The sequence below is a fragment of the Aegilops tauschii genome, chromosome 6 (assembly GCF_002575655.3).
Source record: "Aegilops tauschii subsp. strangulata cultivar AL8/78 chromosome 6, Aet v6.0, whole genome shotgun sequence".
NCBI lineage: Eukaryota > Viridiplantae > Streptophyta > Magnoliopsida > Poales > Poaceae > Aegilops > Aegilops tauschii.
Genome location: NC_053040.3, coordinates 435,813,183 through 435,831,980, shown reverse-complemented (window position 1 = coordinate 435,831,980; position 18,798 = coordinate 435,813,183). Strand labels below are relative to the sequence as shown.

Genomic DNA, 18,798 nt, shown 5'->3' with positions numbered 1-18,798 from the left:
ATCGGCCATCCCTCTCCCACCTCACCACAGCCATCAAAGACGAGGCGCGCCTTTGGGTCAAGGCCGGCGCTGCCGGGATTAGCAGCCCCTTGTTCTGTCTGCTCCACCGCCCGCGATCATGCCTCTAGCGTACATGGCTTGCGTGTGGTTGTAACCTCTTGCTGTAAACTCTTCTTCTATCAATGCAAAGATACGCAGCTTGCGTATTCGCGAAAAAAGCGGTTGTTCTCACGTCTACACTCTTTCATGCTCATGATAGTTTTTCTCAACCATGTGATAACATAGTAGACACTAGACATGTGACCTTACTACGGGTGGGTCCTGTCCTGCCCATGATGGATCGCATGATTTTAGGTTCTCACTTATTGTGTATGAGACTCATATCCCTCTTTGAAATCTTTGAGCATAGTGCATAGGTTTTGTATTCTACATTTTTCAGGAACTGTATTCAGTAACGGAGCTAGAGTTGACACTCTCGAATGACTTCGATATAACTTCGTGTTTTATCGGTACTCTTTCGTTGTTCTTGTCCTTTTTCAGTTCATTCGATTTGAAATACTTGGTTCGGTTGATCTTGGTCAAAAATAATCAGGTCGCTCCCTTAGGAAAACAAAAACCATGTTATCAAGTTGTGTGCAGCGGCACGATGTCCGTCGCTGTGCAGCGATTAGGAGCTGTTGGTGCATATGCGTCAGGAAGTCCAGCAGACAACAACGTAGCAACGATCGGACAACGTCTCCAAACATCATTATTTACACACAGACCACGTTTCCAAGTTGAGGAATCATATGGTTCTGATCACTGAAGATGGATGCCGGCACGTGCATCGGGTCAGCTGTTCATTTTTTAGAGACCCTGAAACTTCTGAAGCAGGAGAGAACAAAAAGAAACAGGTCCAGAGCCAGTAGCACACACAATACAAAATCCACTTTACTGATTATTTACAACCTAATACCAATCAACCAGCCACGATCCACGAGCAATCGCATCCAAGCCAGCTAGTAGGAGTACGTACGTATCTGATGCCTGATGGACCGATCGGAGAGAGATTATTGGGAGGCTGCTGCTAGTGCTAGGCTAGGCGTCGAGGTCGGCGGCCTTGAGGTGGAGGTTGGTGCGCGCGAAGGCGTAGAGCCTGGCCATCTCGTCGCCGTCGACGAGGCCGTTGCGGTTGGCGTCGGCGTCCCGCAGCGCCTCCCTGGCCTTCCACCAGGCGAACCACAGGTCCAGGCTGCGCAGCGCCTCCCGCAGCTCCTCCCGGCTGATCCGCCCGTCCCCGTCCGCGTCGAACTGCGCCAGCCACGCCCGGAACTCCTCCACCGTCGTCTCCTGCGGCAGCGCCCTGTAGTCGTACCGCATGAACGCCATCCTCCTCGATCTTTCTACTCTGTTTTTTTGCTCTCGCACGCAGACGGTGCGTACGTGTTTGCTCCTCCGTCCCCGCGGTTGATGCCCATCTATATATACCCGAGATCCATGGCGGTAACTACGTCTACATGCTTTCGCGGGCACTCCGGTTGCCTCACGTTTCGGCGCACGTTTGATGCGTTGTTAGGCGAGGCCAATCGGTAAAGATATCGGCTGCTTTTTCGAAAGCCGGCCAGTCTATCATCAGATTCGATGCTTGCTCGAAGAACATGGCAGCCTGGTGACTTCATCCGTGCATGCCCGATGCTTCCTCCAAGAACTTGGAATCGGATGCCTTTGACTTCAACGGCACGTACATTTTTGCTGCGGACGCATGCAGTGATTATTCTATACTGTAGTAGCGTTGTAGCGTTGCTCGTGCCCGATTGCTTGGTCCACCAAGCAAAAAGATCACAAGAGATTAGTCCACCGAGCGATCGTGTTGAACTCATGCGGCGATGACACACCAGCCAGGTGCTGGGTTATATCATATTGTCAGTCGTGACCAACCTGATCAGCATTCTCTGTATCTTGTCTAGAAGATAAGATGGGACTTCTTCAAAAATTAATATTGTTCAATTTTTTTTAATATTGCTCTAAGCTTCCTTCCGAGAAGCAACAAATACGGTCAATGCTTAGCCATTAGGTAAAGCGTAAGCGTCAGTCAATAGTTTCAGCCGATCGGAAGTTGATACCGCCATGTGTACCAGTGTGCGACGTCCGAACCACGTAAGACTGTGACGTCGGCTGTCTAGCCATTGCGAAACCAGCGGGTGGCCGCTGGCAATCCAACGGCATGGAAGCCCATCGCGCTGCAAGACAACGTGCACTACTTGCAAAAGAAAATCCCGTTGTAAGGACGTGAATATTCAGCGAACGTCAGATTTTTAGGCTTGACAAATCGAGCGTTTTTTCGTGATAGGTTGTGTTCACCGAGGATGTCAAGTTTAGTTGGCGTGCATGATACATTTGCCTCGGTTCATTTTTTTTTACAGAAAATTACGGTGCTTGCGAAACTAAATTTGCCATTCTCATGCCTATATAAATTGCCATGAAAAACGTTTGTTTTGTCGTGTCTAAAAACCCAACGTCAGATTTTTAGCATTTCTGTTGTAATATTGTTTTGGACAACTAATCCATTTTCCGCTGCTGTTGGATATATAAAATAGAATGAAATACAGCTAGATGTTGTTTTTCCTTTTGACATCGCACTAGCGGTTGTTAGACTAAACAAGATTAGAGAAAGTACGTACTACAATATTGATGATTATTTAAGCTCCCTAGGTTTCGCATGTGGCGGATCAAGGGAGCTGTCTTCGAGACAAGTAGCGCAAAACCAATGGCAAAAACTACTATATCCACCTTGCATATTCCAAAACTTTGCTGTCACCTCGTCTGGCTAGACCTGAATAGTTTTGAAACCTAACCACTTTTATTATGTTTAACGGCGGTTAGCCCCCTTGAACAGCAACTTTTGTTGCATGGTTCGTGGACAAGTTGGCAGTATGGATAGGAAACTGCAAAAGTATATTGAAGGCAAGACCAAGACTCACTTTTCTCCTTTTACTTTATCTGCGAGTTGGCTAGCAAGACCAAGACTTCAGTAGTATGATCTTTACACTGTACTATCTGAATGTGTTCTTCCCACTAAGAAGAAAGCACGAGTATTACTTATGTCCAAGACACAAGGGCATGGCGACTCAAAGGAAAAAAAAAGACACAAGAGCATGGACAGAGCTGCACAGTGCACACAACAGTGGCATCTTTTGCTTCCTCCAAATGTACGAAGCATCCAAGATATTTACTCACAGTGGTGCACTATTTTGCTACGTGACACTGGAAGACTGGTCGGGTACCAACTGATTGTTACTTTTTTGAATATAAGAGATACCAACTGGTTGTTACAAAGATATATTGGATAAATTGAGGTAAAAGAAAGATGTAATGGAGAAAAAATAATAAAGAAAAGACTTGCGGGAGACTCGCTAGTGATTCCTTTTAAAGAGGAACCCGGTCCTTTCTTTGGCTTTAGCACAGGCATAAACATAGCTCGTCCTTGCTCCCAAGCAATGTATCCCACCACCCCCTCCGACGCGTACGACAGGTTCAGCAACGGACCTCCGCCCACGGCGCCGCCGCCGCAGCAGCAGCCCACGTACAACCACGCCATGAACCAGAGCCACCACGCCCGCCCCGCCGCCGGGCTGGCGCGCTGGTCCACCGGCCTCTTCCACTGCATGGACGACCCCGGAAACTGTAAGTGGCCTCTGTTCCCCTCTTGCTCAGTTCAGAGTTTCAGACTTCAGAGCCGAGAGCTAGAGTGCTAGATAGTTCTTAGTAGCAATGGTCGCCCATGGCCGCTCAGTTGAGTTTATCCGTGTCTTTCGTGAAGGTCTCATCACCTGCCTGTGCCCCTGCATCACGTTCGGGCAGATCGCTGACATCGTGGACAGAGGAACCTGCTGTGAGTTCTTTCTTCCTCTCCTCCCCCCATTTATTCAGCTTCTTCTTCTTCTTCTTCTAGCTCGGTAGATCCACCGGCTATGTTTGACGTATGAGAGATTGGCTTGCTGGTGCAGCGTGCGCCGGGAGCGGGGCGGCCTACGCGGCCATCTGCGCGACGACGGGGATGGGGTGCCTCTACTCGTGCGTCTACCGCACCAAGATGCGGGCGCACTACGACCTGGACGAGGGGGAGTGCCCGGACTTCCTCGTGCATTGGTGCTGCGAGCTCTGCGCGCTCTGCCAGGAGTACCGGGAGCTCAAGAACCGCGGCTTCGACATGGGGATCGGCTGGGACGCCAACATGGAGCGCCGGAACCGGGGCGTCACCGGCGGGCAGGTCATGGGGGCGCCGGCCACGCCCGTCGGCATGATGAGGTAAATAGGTGACGCCCGCGAAATCTCCGGTGATTTTCACGCGTCATGCTCCCCTCCCATCCCCTGTGCCATTTCTCCTTGTGTTGTTCTGGCTTGGAGATCGTTCGATACTTCGATTGACTGTTTTTCTAGCGGCGTGTGTATTGTCTACTAGTTTGCTTGATGTACCGAATTCTGTTGATTCTATGTAAAAATTTGTGGCGTGTTCACGACTTATGCAAGCGGTGATGTATTTGATGATTGCTCTAGAAGTAGATAAACAACCTAAGGTGATTTTTTTAAACCGCATTTCCTTTCCTCTTGCCTGTCGAGACGACCTCTTGTGCAAAGGTCTTATTGACTACACTAGCAATGTGCCCATGTGTTGCAATGGATCCAAAATAGAATAATACATGTTCACAAACTTGAAAGAAAAACACTCTAGTTTGGCGTATATATCACTAAAAATATACTCGTATTAGGTTTCACTCAAAATATATTCCTTGTGGCTGTTTGGATGAGGTGGCGTATATATCACTAAAAATATACTCGTATTAGGTTTCACTCAAAATATATTTCTTGTGGCTGTTTGGATGAGGTGGGGGAGGGATGTGGTTGATTGGTTTCAAGATACTAAGGGGTTTCTGCAAAATGACGAATGACAGACGCACCATCATCATCAACTGAGTCTTTTATAGGAGTAGAGAAATGCAGTGTCAATGCTAAAGTTTTTCTTTTAGCGAAACACCGAGCACAATAGAGAGGCACGCAAATGTGCGCCACCACCGCGCAGAAGGCTAGTTGAGCTTAACCCCGGTGTATTAGAGGTGCTCTAGTGGTCAATTGCTTGTGCCCGAAATGGCTGAAGCCTACTGCTGAACTCTACCAGCGCAAAACCCATTCCAAGTCTTAACACTAACCCCTGCACCAAGACATGCGCACATTCTAAAATCGAAAGGCGAAATTAAGGACGAAGCAGGCGGTGTGCATGGTTAAAGGTTAATTTATTCTTAGTAGTTCAATTGTTACTAGTGATGAAAGCACGCTGTCGCGCTGACAGCGGAGGATTTCTCCGCCATGCTGGCCGCATTGTTACATTTGCTGTCAGGCTGATCTCAGCTCCGATATGATGATGTAATAATCCTAACAAAACATGTACTCCCTCCGTCCGCGAATAAGTATACTTCTAGTTTTTGTCTTAGGTCAAAGTTTTAAAACTTTGACCAACTTTATAGAAAAAAATACTAGCATTTATGACACTAAATTAATTTTACTAGATCCATTTTCAAATGTACTTTCATAATATACCAATTTAATGTCATATATGCTATTTCTCTTTTGTATATAGTTGGTCAAAAATTTAAAACTTTGACTTAAGACAAAAGGTAGAAGTACACTTATTTGCGGACGGAGGGAGTACTAGTGAACAAAAAGGACGAGTCCACGAGGCACGCCATGTCAAAACAGTTTCACAGGGCCCACGAAGCAGCCTGCGAAGAAGGATCGTCTTCCCGGGAAATGTTTTTTTTCTCTAGGACTCCTTTTTATTGCAAAGTCTTCTTCTGGTAGCAAACTCAAACGCTCTCTGATGAACAGTAAAATTTGGATCATTTTTCCTGAAAAATATATAAATATTCTGAGTTTTTGTGTGGCAAACTTGAGTGCTTGCAAAGTTTCATCATGGAAAGACATCCCTGGAAGTCCTGGTAAAAAAATAAAATCGTCACTCCAAAATGCTTTCGAAAATATCATTTTTGAAATATCGTTTTTCTTTTGCCATGACTTCCACGAATGTCATGCCACGATGAAATTTTGCAAGTACTCAAAACATTTATCGATGTTTGAACTATTTGTTTAGATTTTACGGTTCATCGAGGGCCATTTGAGCTCGTGAGCAAATAGTCCCCCCCCCCCCCTCCCTTTTTATTTTGATTTTTTGTGAAAGTATATTTTTATTTTCATCATCTAATAATGGTAGTCGTTCGGGGGTCTCATTGCTCCGATAGAGCCTCGAGCGTTCACCGCTGGACAGCATGCCTCACATGCCGTGGGGGCTTCACCTTCGAGCAAATTCAGTGCCATAGTCTCATTTGCATTGCACGAGCTCAAAAAACCACTTTGGTGCACTGCTCCAGTGAGCACTATATTTGAAATAGTGCATGGTATTTTGTTTTTTTTTGAAATGGTACGCAATTCTTTGCGTATTCGGGGAAAAATCATTTTTTTGTAGCTCACGTGTTACTCATTTCACCATCAAATTTTAATCATGTAACTTGTATCCATATGAACATGTAGAATTGCTTTTGAATTTTTTTTAAAACTTCAAAAATGTGTTTTTTGAACTATTCAAAATAAAGTGATCCAATGCACCCGTGTTCCAAAAATCCGCTTTGGATCGAGCTCGCGTTTGCCTGGCCGTTGAACGCTCTGAACCCCACAACAGAAGCAATGAGTGAAGCGAAAAGCCATGTGGCCGACTGGTTTACATCGCCCGATCTCCTGTTTGTCTCAACCCCACAACCCGAGCATATTTTTCCTTTTTAGAAACACAACACGAGCACAATGAGTGAAGCGAAAAGCCATGTGGCCGACTGGCCGGGCCATGGGATCCCATGACACGATGCGGGCACGACATGGCCGGACAGTAGCAAAACTGGGCCAGCTGAGCTGACACCACCGCGTCCATCATCAATAATCGTGTACGGGCCGAGGAAGGCAGTGCGCCACCCGTGCTCGCAGTTAAACCCACGACGACCCCGGAGTCGCCGGTCGTCTCACTCTCACCGCCGGCCAAACGCACGCTCGGAGCACCCGACACGTTTCGACGTTTGGTTCGCCAGCAGCCCCACGACCTGATTGATAGCTGTTGATCCTGGCCGTCCATCCGCTTTATACTCGCTTCAGCCGTAGCCGCCCGATAACTGACGAAGTGTCGCCCATTACTCGACAGCCACGGGTTCAGTCACGGCCCTGGCACCCATTCCCTCGCTGTCCTCCAGCTCCGGCCCGACCCGGCGGCCCCCACACCGCCGACGTCAAGAAGCCTGAACCCAGTCGAACGTCGTCGACATCGTCTCCGCCTCCCTCATCGCAAAGTACTTTTTATTAAATGCTGCAAGGTTTACAGTGTGCGTACAGGGTTTAATTTTCCTGTGCTGCATGGTGTGATGGTGAATAATTTGTACTCCCTCTGTTCCTAAATATTTGTTTTTTTAGAGATTTCAACAAGTTATATACGAAGCAAAATGAATGAATCTACACTTTAAAATATGTCTATATACATCCGTATGTAATAGTTTATTTGAAATCTCTAAAAAGACAAATATTTAGGAACGGAGGGAGTAGTTAATAATTATATAGTGTATGGATAACTTTGAATATCGGCCGTTGGATGAAGCCGATCCAACGGTTGGGAGGTGGCAAATCCAAATAGTCTTGACCGTTGGATATTCTCTTCACTATATTGGATTCTGTCACATGTACTAATCTAGAATATTCCACACTTGTGCTTATGCACAAACCTGAAAACAAAGACATTTCTTTTTTGTTCTAGATTCTTCCAGACTTCAATTCTTCATGTTTTCCTCTGTTAAAAGAATGGACATTCATTATTCTATTTTTTATGTTGTACAATATGCACATAACACATACACTTCTCATTTGTTCTAGACTCTTCCATACTTCAGTTCTCCCAAGTTTTTTCTTCCAAAAGACTTGACATTTATTTTACTTTAATTTTTTTGTTCAAAGCTAACGCAACATCTTTCCAAAGTCCAATTTTCTTTCCAAATGTAATACTCAACTGTTCTTATGTGTTTCACAAGATTTTTGTGTAGTATTTACCACATCCATCAAATATTATGTAGTTATAATTTGATTTCGAATGGGATGGGTGATGAGACTTAAACCTCAACTTAAATTTCATTTGTGCATGATTCCAAATGTATATATTTGTCTATTATAATGTTGTGTGTCGATATTGGGTCACACTTCACTCTTGCGTGTAAGGCACGTGTAACTTACTAGTAATTTGTAGTTATGCCATGTCAAATTAGAGTTTTTATTTTGCGGATGCCAATTAGAGGATTTATCTTTGATTTGAACATGCATACTATGTATGGCAGAGATGCATACAGATCTCTTGCATAGAGATGCATACAAATATATGAGCAGTTTTCCTGTTTTTTTTTTTGTGTGTGTGTGTGTATCTATATATATAGCTTATTCTACACCCCTAGTAACGCCATATACAAAATCTAGTAAAACCATGTACAAAACGTAGTAATTATGAAAATATTTTCTTTACTACCCAAATTTGTAATTTACTACATTTTATAAAAAAAATACTATATTTTTACTGTTCTACACTCACACTTAGTTTAGCATTACTATACATATATATATCTGAATGCTTCTTTTACACCGTAATGAATTGGTTCTGTAGGCGCAGACAGTGCAAAATCATGCAGTTCTTGTGTAATATACAAAAAACTTACACTAATTTGCACCTGCGGTTAAACATTCAGGTAATAAATACACATGTTGAATGATTCCTCAATTCAGAGCCTTGTATCATGATTAAACATATCCTGTTTTGAAACTTGAGTGGTCAGTGGTTTAAATTGGAATGCACTTGGGCTAGACATGGGAGGACAAGATTGTATTTTAACTCGCTTACCCCCTGCTCCATTTTATCCTGCTCCATGAAAAAGTGCTATGAGATGAGGTGACAGGTACATATTCAGACTGAAAGTTCAAATAAAGTGCCAATGTTACAAGGGCACTGTGTAGCAGAATCAAACATGACAACATTAATCTATCATTCATTGACATATAATACCCAGAATTGAAACCCCATGTTAAAAAAGAATGTATTACTTCCATGGACCTAAGTTGCAGAACAAAAAATTGCGACCCAAAGTGGAAAGCAACTTAGAAATTTTATTTTCGAAGTACATCCTATTAAACCAAAGGAAAATAGGTACAGAAAATACACTTCTTTCGAAAGCAGAGGTAGCATCCATGAAAGAAGAAAAGTGCAAAGCAACCCCTGCATCATTAGTAAACAATGAAATCAAGCAAGGACTACAAGATTTTGTCCTTCACAGACTTGTCTCTGTAGAGAGCAATGGACTGCATAATTAAAAATAAATGTAGTATGCAATGCGGATAAAAGTAGTAAAGATGTATGACAATTTTCCGTACAGATAAAATAGCACAACCAAAAAAATGTTTGATACAACTTGGGGATGCTTTAACAGAATTGAAAACAGTGTGGAAAGCTTCTACGGGACTAAAACCACACCACGCCCAACCCTATTAACTCCACACCAAGTCTAGCACCAAAGCACACCACTACAGTGCGGAACTATCGTCTCCTGAACCGTCTCCTACGTTGTTGTCTCCGTAGTCTCCTCCGAGGTCAAGGTCTACTAAATCGTCTGCTGGTTTGGCCTTCCGCACTTTCAACTTGTTGTGGGGTCAATTTATCAGGGCAGCAACAATCCATTTTCTGAACTGTCAAATGCCGTGCTGCGTAGTACGAGGTAGACGTTAGGACCGTTTTGTAGTTGTATATGTGAAAGTATATATGTTCAAGTTAGATGGGGAAGATGTAGGTACCTGGTCGGGTATCGCTGTCAGTCTTACTCCAGTCCAATGTTGGATGTTCTTCAACATCCATAGAGCTCAGGAACAACCATCTGTTTGTCGTGGCACTTTATAACCAATGATAGGCCACGAACTCACGGCAATGTACGGCCATCTACTTCCTTGCATGCCATTTTCCATCACCGCTATATCTAGATGTGTTTCCATCCCAAGAAGCTGCAAGTAACATGAGCACTAAATTTAATACAATATCCTTATAAACTATAAGTTGTATAAAATGCCGTTAGAGGCTCACCGCAGCAATTACTTCTTTGCAGTTGTTGTGCGATTGGAGTGAGTCCAGAATTTGAATCTCCCTCTTGTAGCTGTTGACAACAGCTTTGATGTAGGAAAATCTGCATGAAAATTTTGTAAGTGATTTGAAGTGCCTAAAATAAAATTTCTTATTATTATCACTGAAGGGTAGGGTGTAGTTACCATGTCATGCTTGAGCTAGTTATCTCCCCATTTAGTGTCTGATTTGCCTTTAAAACATCCAAGGTATAGCTAATGATTGTCGACCTTTGACATACACGCTTCCATGATCTCGTACATCTTCTAGTCCGTCTAGGCGTAGGAGCTCAATTGCCGCATCGAGTACCTAAGAAACAAGATATCATGTTAATTGCAAACATGAATAATCAAAGATACCATTTTGCGTAATTACTTACATCTCATCCACCCATGCTGCAAATGATGAAGGATCTGGTATTGTGAGGCATTGAAGATACTTCTGCGCTAGCATTATGTCTCTTCACCAAGTTGGTGGTCTCATGAGTACTGTTGATGTAATCAGCTACTGTATTCTGTGTTACTCTATCTATTTCTGCCTGAAAATTCAACAAGTTCTCCTTGAGCTGTTTCAGCTGTTGGGCGTTGCGGCGCTGCTTTTCCACGTGGGTACAGAACCTCGTTACTATCATTAGTCCGTTGAGATAGAGCCCCTTTCCTTCTGAACGCGGGAGGTGTAAAATTCATACTCCTCGCTCTGTAAGAGTGAAGACTTCCGGCCGTCATGTCTCACACGCAGTCCATGGCGTCCATGGATGTATGCTTCACCTTTTGCAATATTGGACGAATATGGTTGGAAAAAAATGTTTGTTAGCAATATGGTTCGGACATGTGATGCTGACGTCAGATTCTGCCAGTAAGTTCTTGACCTGCTTTTTATTTCAACCGTAATGCTAACTTGCATCCATCTTCACAGAAGGTAAAGAAAACATCTATGGACCCCATAAGGGAAAAACTTACAGAGACAACGTTGTGGAATCAATTGGGAAGCGAACTTACTGGCAGAATCTAAGGTCAGCATCACATGTCTGAACCATATTGCTAACAGAAGTTTTCTTTCCAACCATATTCCTAACTTGTGTCCAATATTGCAGAAGGTGAAGCATACATCCATGGACGCCAGACTTTATAGGGAGACGTGTGAGACATGACGGCTGGAAGAAGTCTTCACTCTACAGAGCGAGGAGTATGAGTTTTACACCCCGCGTTCAGAAGGAAAAGGGCTCTATCTCAACAGACTAATGACAATAACGAGGTGAAACGGCTCAAGGAGGACTTGTTGAATTTTTAGGCAGAAATAGATAGAGTAGCGCAGAATATAGTATCTGGTTATTTCAACAATACTCCTGAGACCACCAACTTGGTGAAGATTAAGGACATAATGCTAACACAGAAGTATCTTGAATGCCTCACAACAACAGATTCTTCATCGTTTGCAGTGTGGGTGGATGACGGTGTAGGTAATTACGCAAAAGGGTATCTTTGATTGTTCATGTTTTTAATTGACCTAATATCTTGCTTCTTATGTACTCGATGCGGCAATTGAGCTCCTACGTCTAGACGGACTAGAAGATGTACGGTATCATGGAAGCGTGTATGTCGAAAGGTCAACAATCGTGAACATATTGAAGAGAGATGACACAGTCCCTAGTTGTACCTTGGATGTTTTAGAAGGCAAACCTGGCACTAAATAAGGAGATAACTACCTCAAAGCTTACCAACATCCTACCCTTCAATAATAATAATAAGAAATTTTATTTTGGTGTCAAAAATTTGTACATGGAGTGTAACCTCTATGTATTTTGTTGTAACCTACTAAACTTTTGTGTTGTAGATCTAATGTAAGCTGCAGGAAATCGGAACAGATCTACATAAGACGCGTCATGCTGATCTATATGAGTTGACATACGAGTTGAATTAATGTTAAGCTAAGAAGTAGCACAGAGATTTCTATGATGCGTCAAGATGATCTATACGAGTTGAATAGATGTTACGCTACCACAGAGATTTGTATACCTCTTTGTCGATGAAGAGATTTGTATATACCTCTTTGTCGACGAAGTTGCAGCCTTTGGTGCACCTGATTGGGAATTTTTCGTGGACGACTGTGCTAGCCTCGCGGACGAAGCAGGATGATAGGAAGACATGGCGATGGTGATGGCGCTGGTGATGTTCGCTGGTTATTATGCTCGATTCAAGGAGGAAGGCTGGGTCGTTGTGGTGATGTTTAGGTCAATGAGTAGCTGGGTACCGAAGCGTGTAGTTTCCAATCACGTAATTTATTTCTTGCCGATGAGATAACCGCGTGTTTTCTTTCTTGCCGATGGGATTGGCCGTAAGTTTCTAGAATCCACAAAAATCTTGCTTCCGAACCCACAAGTGCCATTACGGTACGCTAAAATAGATTGGGTACACCTGGTTCGTCAAAATAATGTTCGTTACGCTAAAATATCATTTTATTGTGTACCAACAATCACGTCCTGAAATAATGCGTTCGCTCCAGACATTGTGTATGAAGAATCATGTTCTCATATAATGCGCTCCCTCGGTTACAAATTGCCATGGTGGCATTAATTGGGCCCATTTAAGGGATGCCCGGACCCACATGCGTAAGTACGAGTTAGTACGAGTCATCCGGACCCACAAGTGCCGGTACGGCTGCTCCGGAACCACAAAGTGTCAGTACGTGTCGTTCGGACCCACGCGTGTCAATCAGCTGATCCGCACCCATAAGTGTTAGCGTCGTCCGGACCCACATGTGCCAGTACGGCTGCTCCGTATCCACAAGAGTCAGTACGAGTTGTTCGGACCCACATGTGTCAGTACGGCTACTCCGCGCCCACAAGTGCAGTATGAGTCGACCGGACCCACACATGCCAGTACGGCTGCTTCCGCACCCACAAGTGTCAGTACGAGTCGTCCGGACCCACATGTGCCAGTACGGCTGTCCGCACCCACAAGTGTTAGTACGAGTTGACCGAACCCACATATGCCAGTACGGTTGCTCCGCACCCATAAGTGTCAGTACGAGTCGTCCAGACCCACATGTGCTAGTACGGCTGCTCTGCACCCACAAGTGTCAATATGATACGATCGACCCACATGTGCGAGTATGGCTGCTCCGCACCCACAAGTGTTAGTACGAGTCGTCCTGACGCAGATGTGCCAGTACGTATCCTCCACACCCACAAGTATCAGTACGGCAATTTTTCTTCGTTTCCGGCATTCTTTGCATTTTCTAGACTTTTTCTAGTGAAAATACTTTAAAACACAGGACGGACGTGACGCAACGTGTGTTTGGTGTCCGAATTCGTTCTAATCTTGCATAGGAGACTACCATTGGCATGCCCAACTGATGTCAAAATTTAGTGTCATTTCATGCATGGCATGAAACACTCCATGTACAAGCACTATCGTTCGGGTCTACCGGCAGGGCAAGTCTCGTAGCACTTTATTTCCACCTCCACCAAATGAGCCCAAACGCGTCAGTACAGCTAGTCAGCACACACAAGCTAGTGTCAGTACAAGTCGTCCGGACCCACAAATGCTAGTACGAGATGAGTCCCACATGCGTCAGTACGAGTCAGTATGAGACATCCAGACCCACAAGTGCCAGCACGGTTGGTCCACACCCACAAGTGTCAGTATGAGTCATTCGAACCCACGTGTGCCAGTACGACTGCTTCGGACCCATAAGTGTCAGTACAGCTCCTCCGGACCCATAAATGTCAGTATGAGATGTTCGAACCCACAAGTGCCATTACGGCTGCTCCGGACCCATAAGCGTCAGTATGAGCGTCCACAGGAGGGGGGAGGAGCAGCTGCCCCTGTGCGACTCAGGCGACGCCGACCGCAGGGCGGGAGAAGGAGCGAACGCCCTTGTGCGACTCAGGCGACAGCCCCCGGGCAGCTAGGCGGCGGCAGAAATATGAAGAACGAAAGAGAAGGGAAACCTACGAACTAAGATAGGGCAATTCTTCAGAGCCTTCTCGGAAAAAAAACTAGCAAGGTTACATCCCTGGAGCAGTCTTTAGAGCCTTGGGCAAAACATGGACAGGAGGCGAAGATGCTCCCATGTATAGCAGTCGTTGTATAGCAGAGGGGTACATGGTACATCATACTTGATGATACCCCGCACGTTGTTGCGGGGATATTTTGTAACATATTTTTATATGATTATGAAATATGAATATTTGAAGTAATAATATAAAAGGCTAAAACTGAAAATACATACTATAATTTATTATGTTTGATTACTATATAGTTGTAAAATATTTATTAAATATAAGTAATTTAATAGAATGAAAATTCTCATGTATGTTTGCATGTTGAGATGAGTCTTTTTTCATGCATGTTTCATGATAAAGTGACATGCTTGCATGTTGAGAGACAAATGGTAGTGAAGATGGGCCTTTTCTCACGCATGTTGTGTGATGATGTGGCATGCTTGCATGTTGAGAGAAATAGTTAGTGAGTCAGTATGAGCGTCCACGACGGGGGGGGGGGGGGGGGGGAGAAGGAGCAGCCACCCTTGTGCGACTCAGGCGACGGCGACCGCAGGGCTGGAGAAGGAGCAGACACCCTTGTGCGACTCAGGCGACAGCCCCCGGGCAGCGAGGCGGCGGCAGAAATATGAAGAACGAAAGGGAAGGGAAACCTACGAACTAAGATAGGGCAATTCTTCAGAGCCTTCTCGAAAAAAAACTAGCAAGGTTACATCCCTGGAGCAGTCTTCAGAGCCTTGGGCAAAACATGGTCATCTTTCGGTGGACAGGAGGTGAAGATGCTCCCATGTATAGCAGTCGTTGTATAGCGGAGGGGTACATGGTACATCATACTTGATGATACCACGCACGTTGTTGCGGAATATTTTGTAACATATTTCTATGTGATTATGAAACATGAATATTTGAAGTAATAATATAAAAAGCTAAAACTGAAAATACATACTATAATTTATTATGTTTGATTACTATATACTCCCTCCGTCCTTGAAAAAGTGTACTTCCAACTTTGTTGGAGGGTCAAACTATCTCAAAGTTTGACTGAGTTTGTGCAAAAATATATCAATGCTTGTGAAACCAAATAGGTATATGAAGAAAATATATTTTATAATGAATCTAGTGGTACTAATTTGATGGCATAATTGTTGATATATTATTGTATAAATTTGGTCAAACATAAATTTTTTTTTGACTTTTCAACAAAGTTGGAAGTACACTCTTTTAAAGACGGAGGGAGTAGTTGTAAAATATTTATTAAATATAAGTAACTTAATAGAACGAAAATTCTCATGTATGTTTGCATGTTGAGATGAGTCTTTTTTCATGCATGTTTCATGATAAAGTGAGATGCTTGCATGTTGAGAGACAAATGGTAGTGAAGGTGGGCCTTTTCCCATGCATGTTGTGTGATGATGTGGCATGCTTGCATGTTGAGAGAAATAGTTAGTGAGGCCTAGCGAGTTTGTGCAAAAATATATCAATGCTTGTGAAACCAAATAGGTATATGACAAAAATATATTTTATCATGAATCTAGTGCTACTAATTTGATGGCATAATTATTGATATATTATTGTATAAATTCGGTCAAACATAAAAAAGTTTGACTTTCCAACAAAGTTGAAAGTACACTCTTTTAAGAACGGAGGGAGTAGTTGTAAAATATTTATTAAATATAAGTAACTTAATAGAATGAAAATTCTCATGTATGTTTGCATGTTGAGATGAGTCTTTTTTCATGCATGTTTCATAATAAAATGACATGCTTGCATGTTGAGAGACAAATGGTAGCGATGGTGGATCTTTTCTCATGCATGTTGTGTGATGATGTGGTATGCTTGCATGTTGAGATAAATAGTTAGTGGGGGCTAGCTATTTAGATATAGAATATATTTTTTGACTGGGAATTTAGATATAGAATATTGTTATAACAACTGTTGTATATCTATTTGTTTGGAAAATATATAATGTATATCACTCAATCTTCAACTGATCACTACTAAGAAAGGGCATTATTATATTATAGGTAGAAAACCCACTCACGGAAGAGAAACCATCTCTTTAATTATTCTCCATATATAGGTAATCACTACTACAAGCCCCCATAAATAAACTAGTTAATACGTTGAACTTATATTTTCAGGGTCTCGATGAATCTCTTCCCTTCACGAAAATGTTCAGTCGAACGAAAAACCGAAATCCTTGGCCTTGAATTTCTCATATCTTGGTGGTCGCTTGTCATCCAGCAAACCAGGCGCTGGCTCCAGCACCGTTTCACCATCCACAACATAAAACACACCCAGTGAAAGTCTCTCCTTCTTGGCATTCGTCACCACCCTATGAACTGGACTCATGAAGATTCCGTTGCACATTATCTGATTGCGTCAAATATTTGTATACAAGTGAGCGAAGCATTAGGATTCAGAAAATAGGATATATGTGCACTTATGATTGTGGATTATTCAAGACAGCAAGTGCTTGGCTTCATACCTCCATGCAATCAGCTAAGTTAATCACCAATGTATAAGGCTTGACTGGGACATTGTACCATTTCCCATCTCTCTGAACTTGCAAGCCACCGACATCATGGTCAACAAAAAGGATTGTAAGGAGACCAACATCAGAGTGAGGCCTCATGCCCAAAACTAGTTCAGGTCTCGAACATGGAGGGTAGTAGTTGAACCTAGCAAACCCACGAGCCGTGTTTGATATTTTGTTGACGAAGTAATCCTCATCAAGGTCCAGGATCTTGGCTATTGATCGCAAGATAAGGTCTCTTATTCTCTTGGTTCTTGATGCGTACTCAAGTAGCACATCCCTGTACACAGAAAGACTCTAGAATTAATAGTTTATAGTCAATCAAAGATTTTGATTTTGATTTCTTTATTCAGTTTCTATGGATTCACTCTGAATATTCTTTTTTTATCCTTCAAAAAGATCTAAATATCTTTTAGAGAAAGCAATTAATCAATAAAGTTCACAAAACCACTACTCCCTCTGTCCCAAAATGATAGTGTCAAAAATGATCTTACATTTTGGGACGGAGGGAGTACATCGCAAGCAACAAAAATACCACATCATCAAGGGAAGCTCACAAAAGTACCCCTTTCATGTTGGAACTTAGGAGTATTAGAAATGTGAAACAACACTGAATGAAGGTAAGGGAGTAGGTGATTAACCTGAAAGATTCCGGGTGAGTGGGCCACTTGGCAAAATTCCTCTCATCTTGTGGCTCCACCCTCAAATGCAACCGGTCGTTCCAGCTGAGGCCCTGATCCTGGGGGGTTACCACTTTGTCATTTCCATAGCCTTCCATCTCCAAGTGCTCGCCGTCATCTATCAAGTTGCTGCATTTGTTCTTTTCTTCAGGCGGCTGCCGGAAGAAGTCCCTCGACGCGCTCATCATGGCATCCATAAGAGACTCCTCGATTCCATGGTTGGTGACCTGGATGAAAATCTCAGCAGAAGTCGAATAGTTTTAGCTAGTACTAGTAGAAACTAAGGTACTGACCAGGAAGAGGCCCCAGGTCTGTAGGGCCTCCCGGAGCTTGTGGGCCTCGTCGGCGGCCATGAGCCGGCCAAGGTCGATGAGAGGGATGGGGTCCGGCATCTCGTCAGCGGCCAGCAGGTGGTCTCGGTCTCGCTCGTGCACCACGTACTGCCGTGGCGGCTCCTCGACGGCCGCCGCCAGATCCTGCACCGTCGTCCGCACCATTGAGGGAGCCCTGTTCTTGGTCACTGTAACAACCTTGCCGTGGTATGCTGACGGACGGAGGTCTATATGTAAGAGGAGCTAAACTTGGAGAGGAAGAAGAAGGAGAGAGGAGGGGAGACGGCAGTACATAATTCTAATCTTGGGTACCAACGTGTTGGGTTACTAGTGCTCACTTAAGTTGAAGATAGGAGCTGTGCTCTCTTGTTGGGTGGAGTACTACGTGTCCGGTTACTACTGCTGCCTGCTTGCTTACTGGAGTTGAGGTAAAAAAAGGAAGGTGCCTTCCTACATTTTGTGAGATCATGCATGACGCACTCACTCACTCCATGCCACTCTTCTTTGATTTGTCAGTCACAACTCATATCATCTTCCAGAGTTCCAGTCCAGTCGGGTTGCGACTAAGCTAAGACTTGCCCATTCAGTTTCATTGCGCCATCCACATCCTTCAGGAGGCTCAATGAAAAGCGTTTGTATACAAAACTCTTGAAAAACAATGTATACAGTAAAGCGTTTGTATTCAGTCCAGTTATATCCCTGAGACTGAGATTATCTATCTTATCTTCGACGAGAACAACACGAGTTGTGAGGAGCATGTGCTCAGCTGGAAGCAGTCCTCAGGGTCTTGGGCAAAACAGGGGTATGTTTGTTTCATTCGTAGATCATACACTGTATAACAAAACAACTGATATGCATTGTATAACAGCTAGAGTATAGTATTTGTTTCAAAAGGGGCAGTGTTGCTTGTTTCTTCAGACCAACTCGTGACAAATTGCTCGTTTTTCTGGCACATTGTGGACGCTCAATGTTGTTGCTGTCGGCCTTCTTAGCCGATAGTGTTAAAAATTGTGGCGAGAAAGAGTCGCAAATTCAGAATG

The 18,798-nt window shown here is 43.7% G+C and overlaps 3 protein-coding genes across 3 annotated transcripts; 1 reads left to right on the top strand and 2 right to left on the bottom strand.

Annotated features, from left to right (window-relative positions):
• Nucleotides 1-919: 919 nt before the first annotated feature.
• On the bottom strand, nt 920-1,525 carry LOC109751060 (probable calcium-binding protein CML17). Its single transcript, XM_020309970.4, has one exon. It carries the CDS (start codon nt 1,366-1,368, stop codon nt 1,078-1,080), a length of 291 nt encoding a protein of 96 aa, XP_020165559.1. The 5' UTR covers nt 1,369-1,525; the 3' UTR covers nt 920-1,077.
• A 1,888-nt stretch (nt 1,526-3,413) lies between these two features.
• On the top strand, nt 3,414-4,503 carry LOC109751059 (cell number regulator 1). Its single transcript, XM_020309969.4, has 3 exons — nt 3,414-3,663; nt 3,800-3,871; nt 3,987-4,503. Exons 1-3 carry the CDS (start codon nt 3,477-3,479, stop codon nt 4,289-4,291), a joined length of 564 nt encoding a protein of 187 aa, XP_020165558.1. The 5' UTR covers nt 3,414-3,476; the 3' UTR covers nt 4,292-4,503.
• An 11,633-nt stretch (nt 4,504-16,136) lies between these two features.
• On the bottom strand, nt 16,137-18,113 carry LOC109751054 (2-oxoglutarate-dependent dioxygenase 11). Its single transcript, XM_020309966.4, is given in 5 exon segments — nt 16,137-16,402; nt 16,404-16,583; nt 16,699-17,026; nt 17,388-17,653; nt 17,720-18,113. Coding segments are annotated over 5 exon segments (1,041 nt in total). The 5' UTR covers nt 17,924-18,113; the 3' UTR covers nt 16,137-16,339.
• Nucleotides 18,114-18,798: the final 685 nt, after the last annotated feature.

Coding starts and splice junctions, on each gene's coding strand:
- LOC109751059 (XM_020309969.4), top strand. CDS start 3,477: ATGTATCCCACCACCCCCTCCGACGCGTACGACAGGTTCAGCAACGGA. Junction 3,664..3,799: donor CATGGACGACCCCGGAAACT/GTAAGTGGCCTC, acceptor TCTTTCGTGAAG/GTCTCATCACCTGCCTGTGC. Junction 3,872..3,986: donor CGTGGACAGAGGAACCTGCT/GTGAGTTCTTTC, acceptor TTGCTGGTGCAG/CGTGCGCCGGGAGCGGGGCG.
- LOC109751060 (XM_020309970.4), bottom strand. CDS start 1,368: ATGGCGTTCATGCGGTACGACTACAGGGCGCTGCCGCAGGAGACGACG.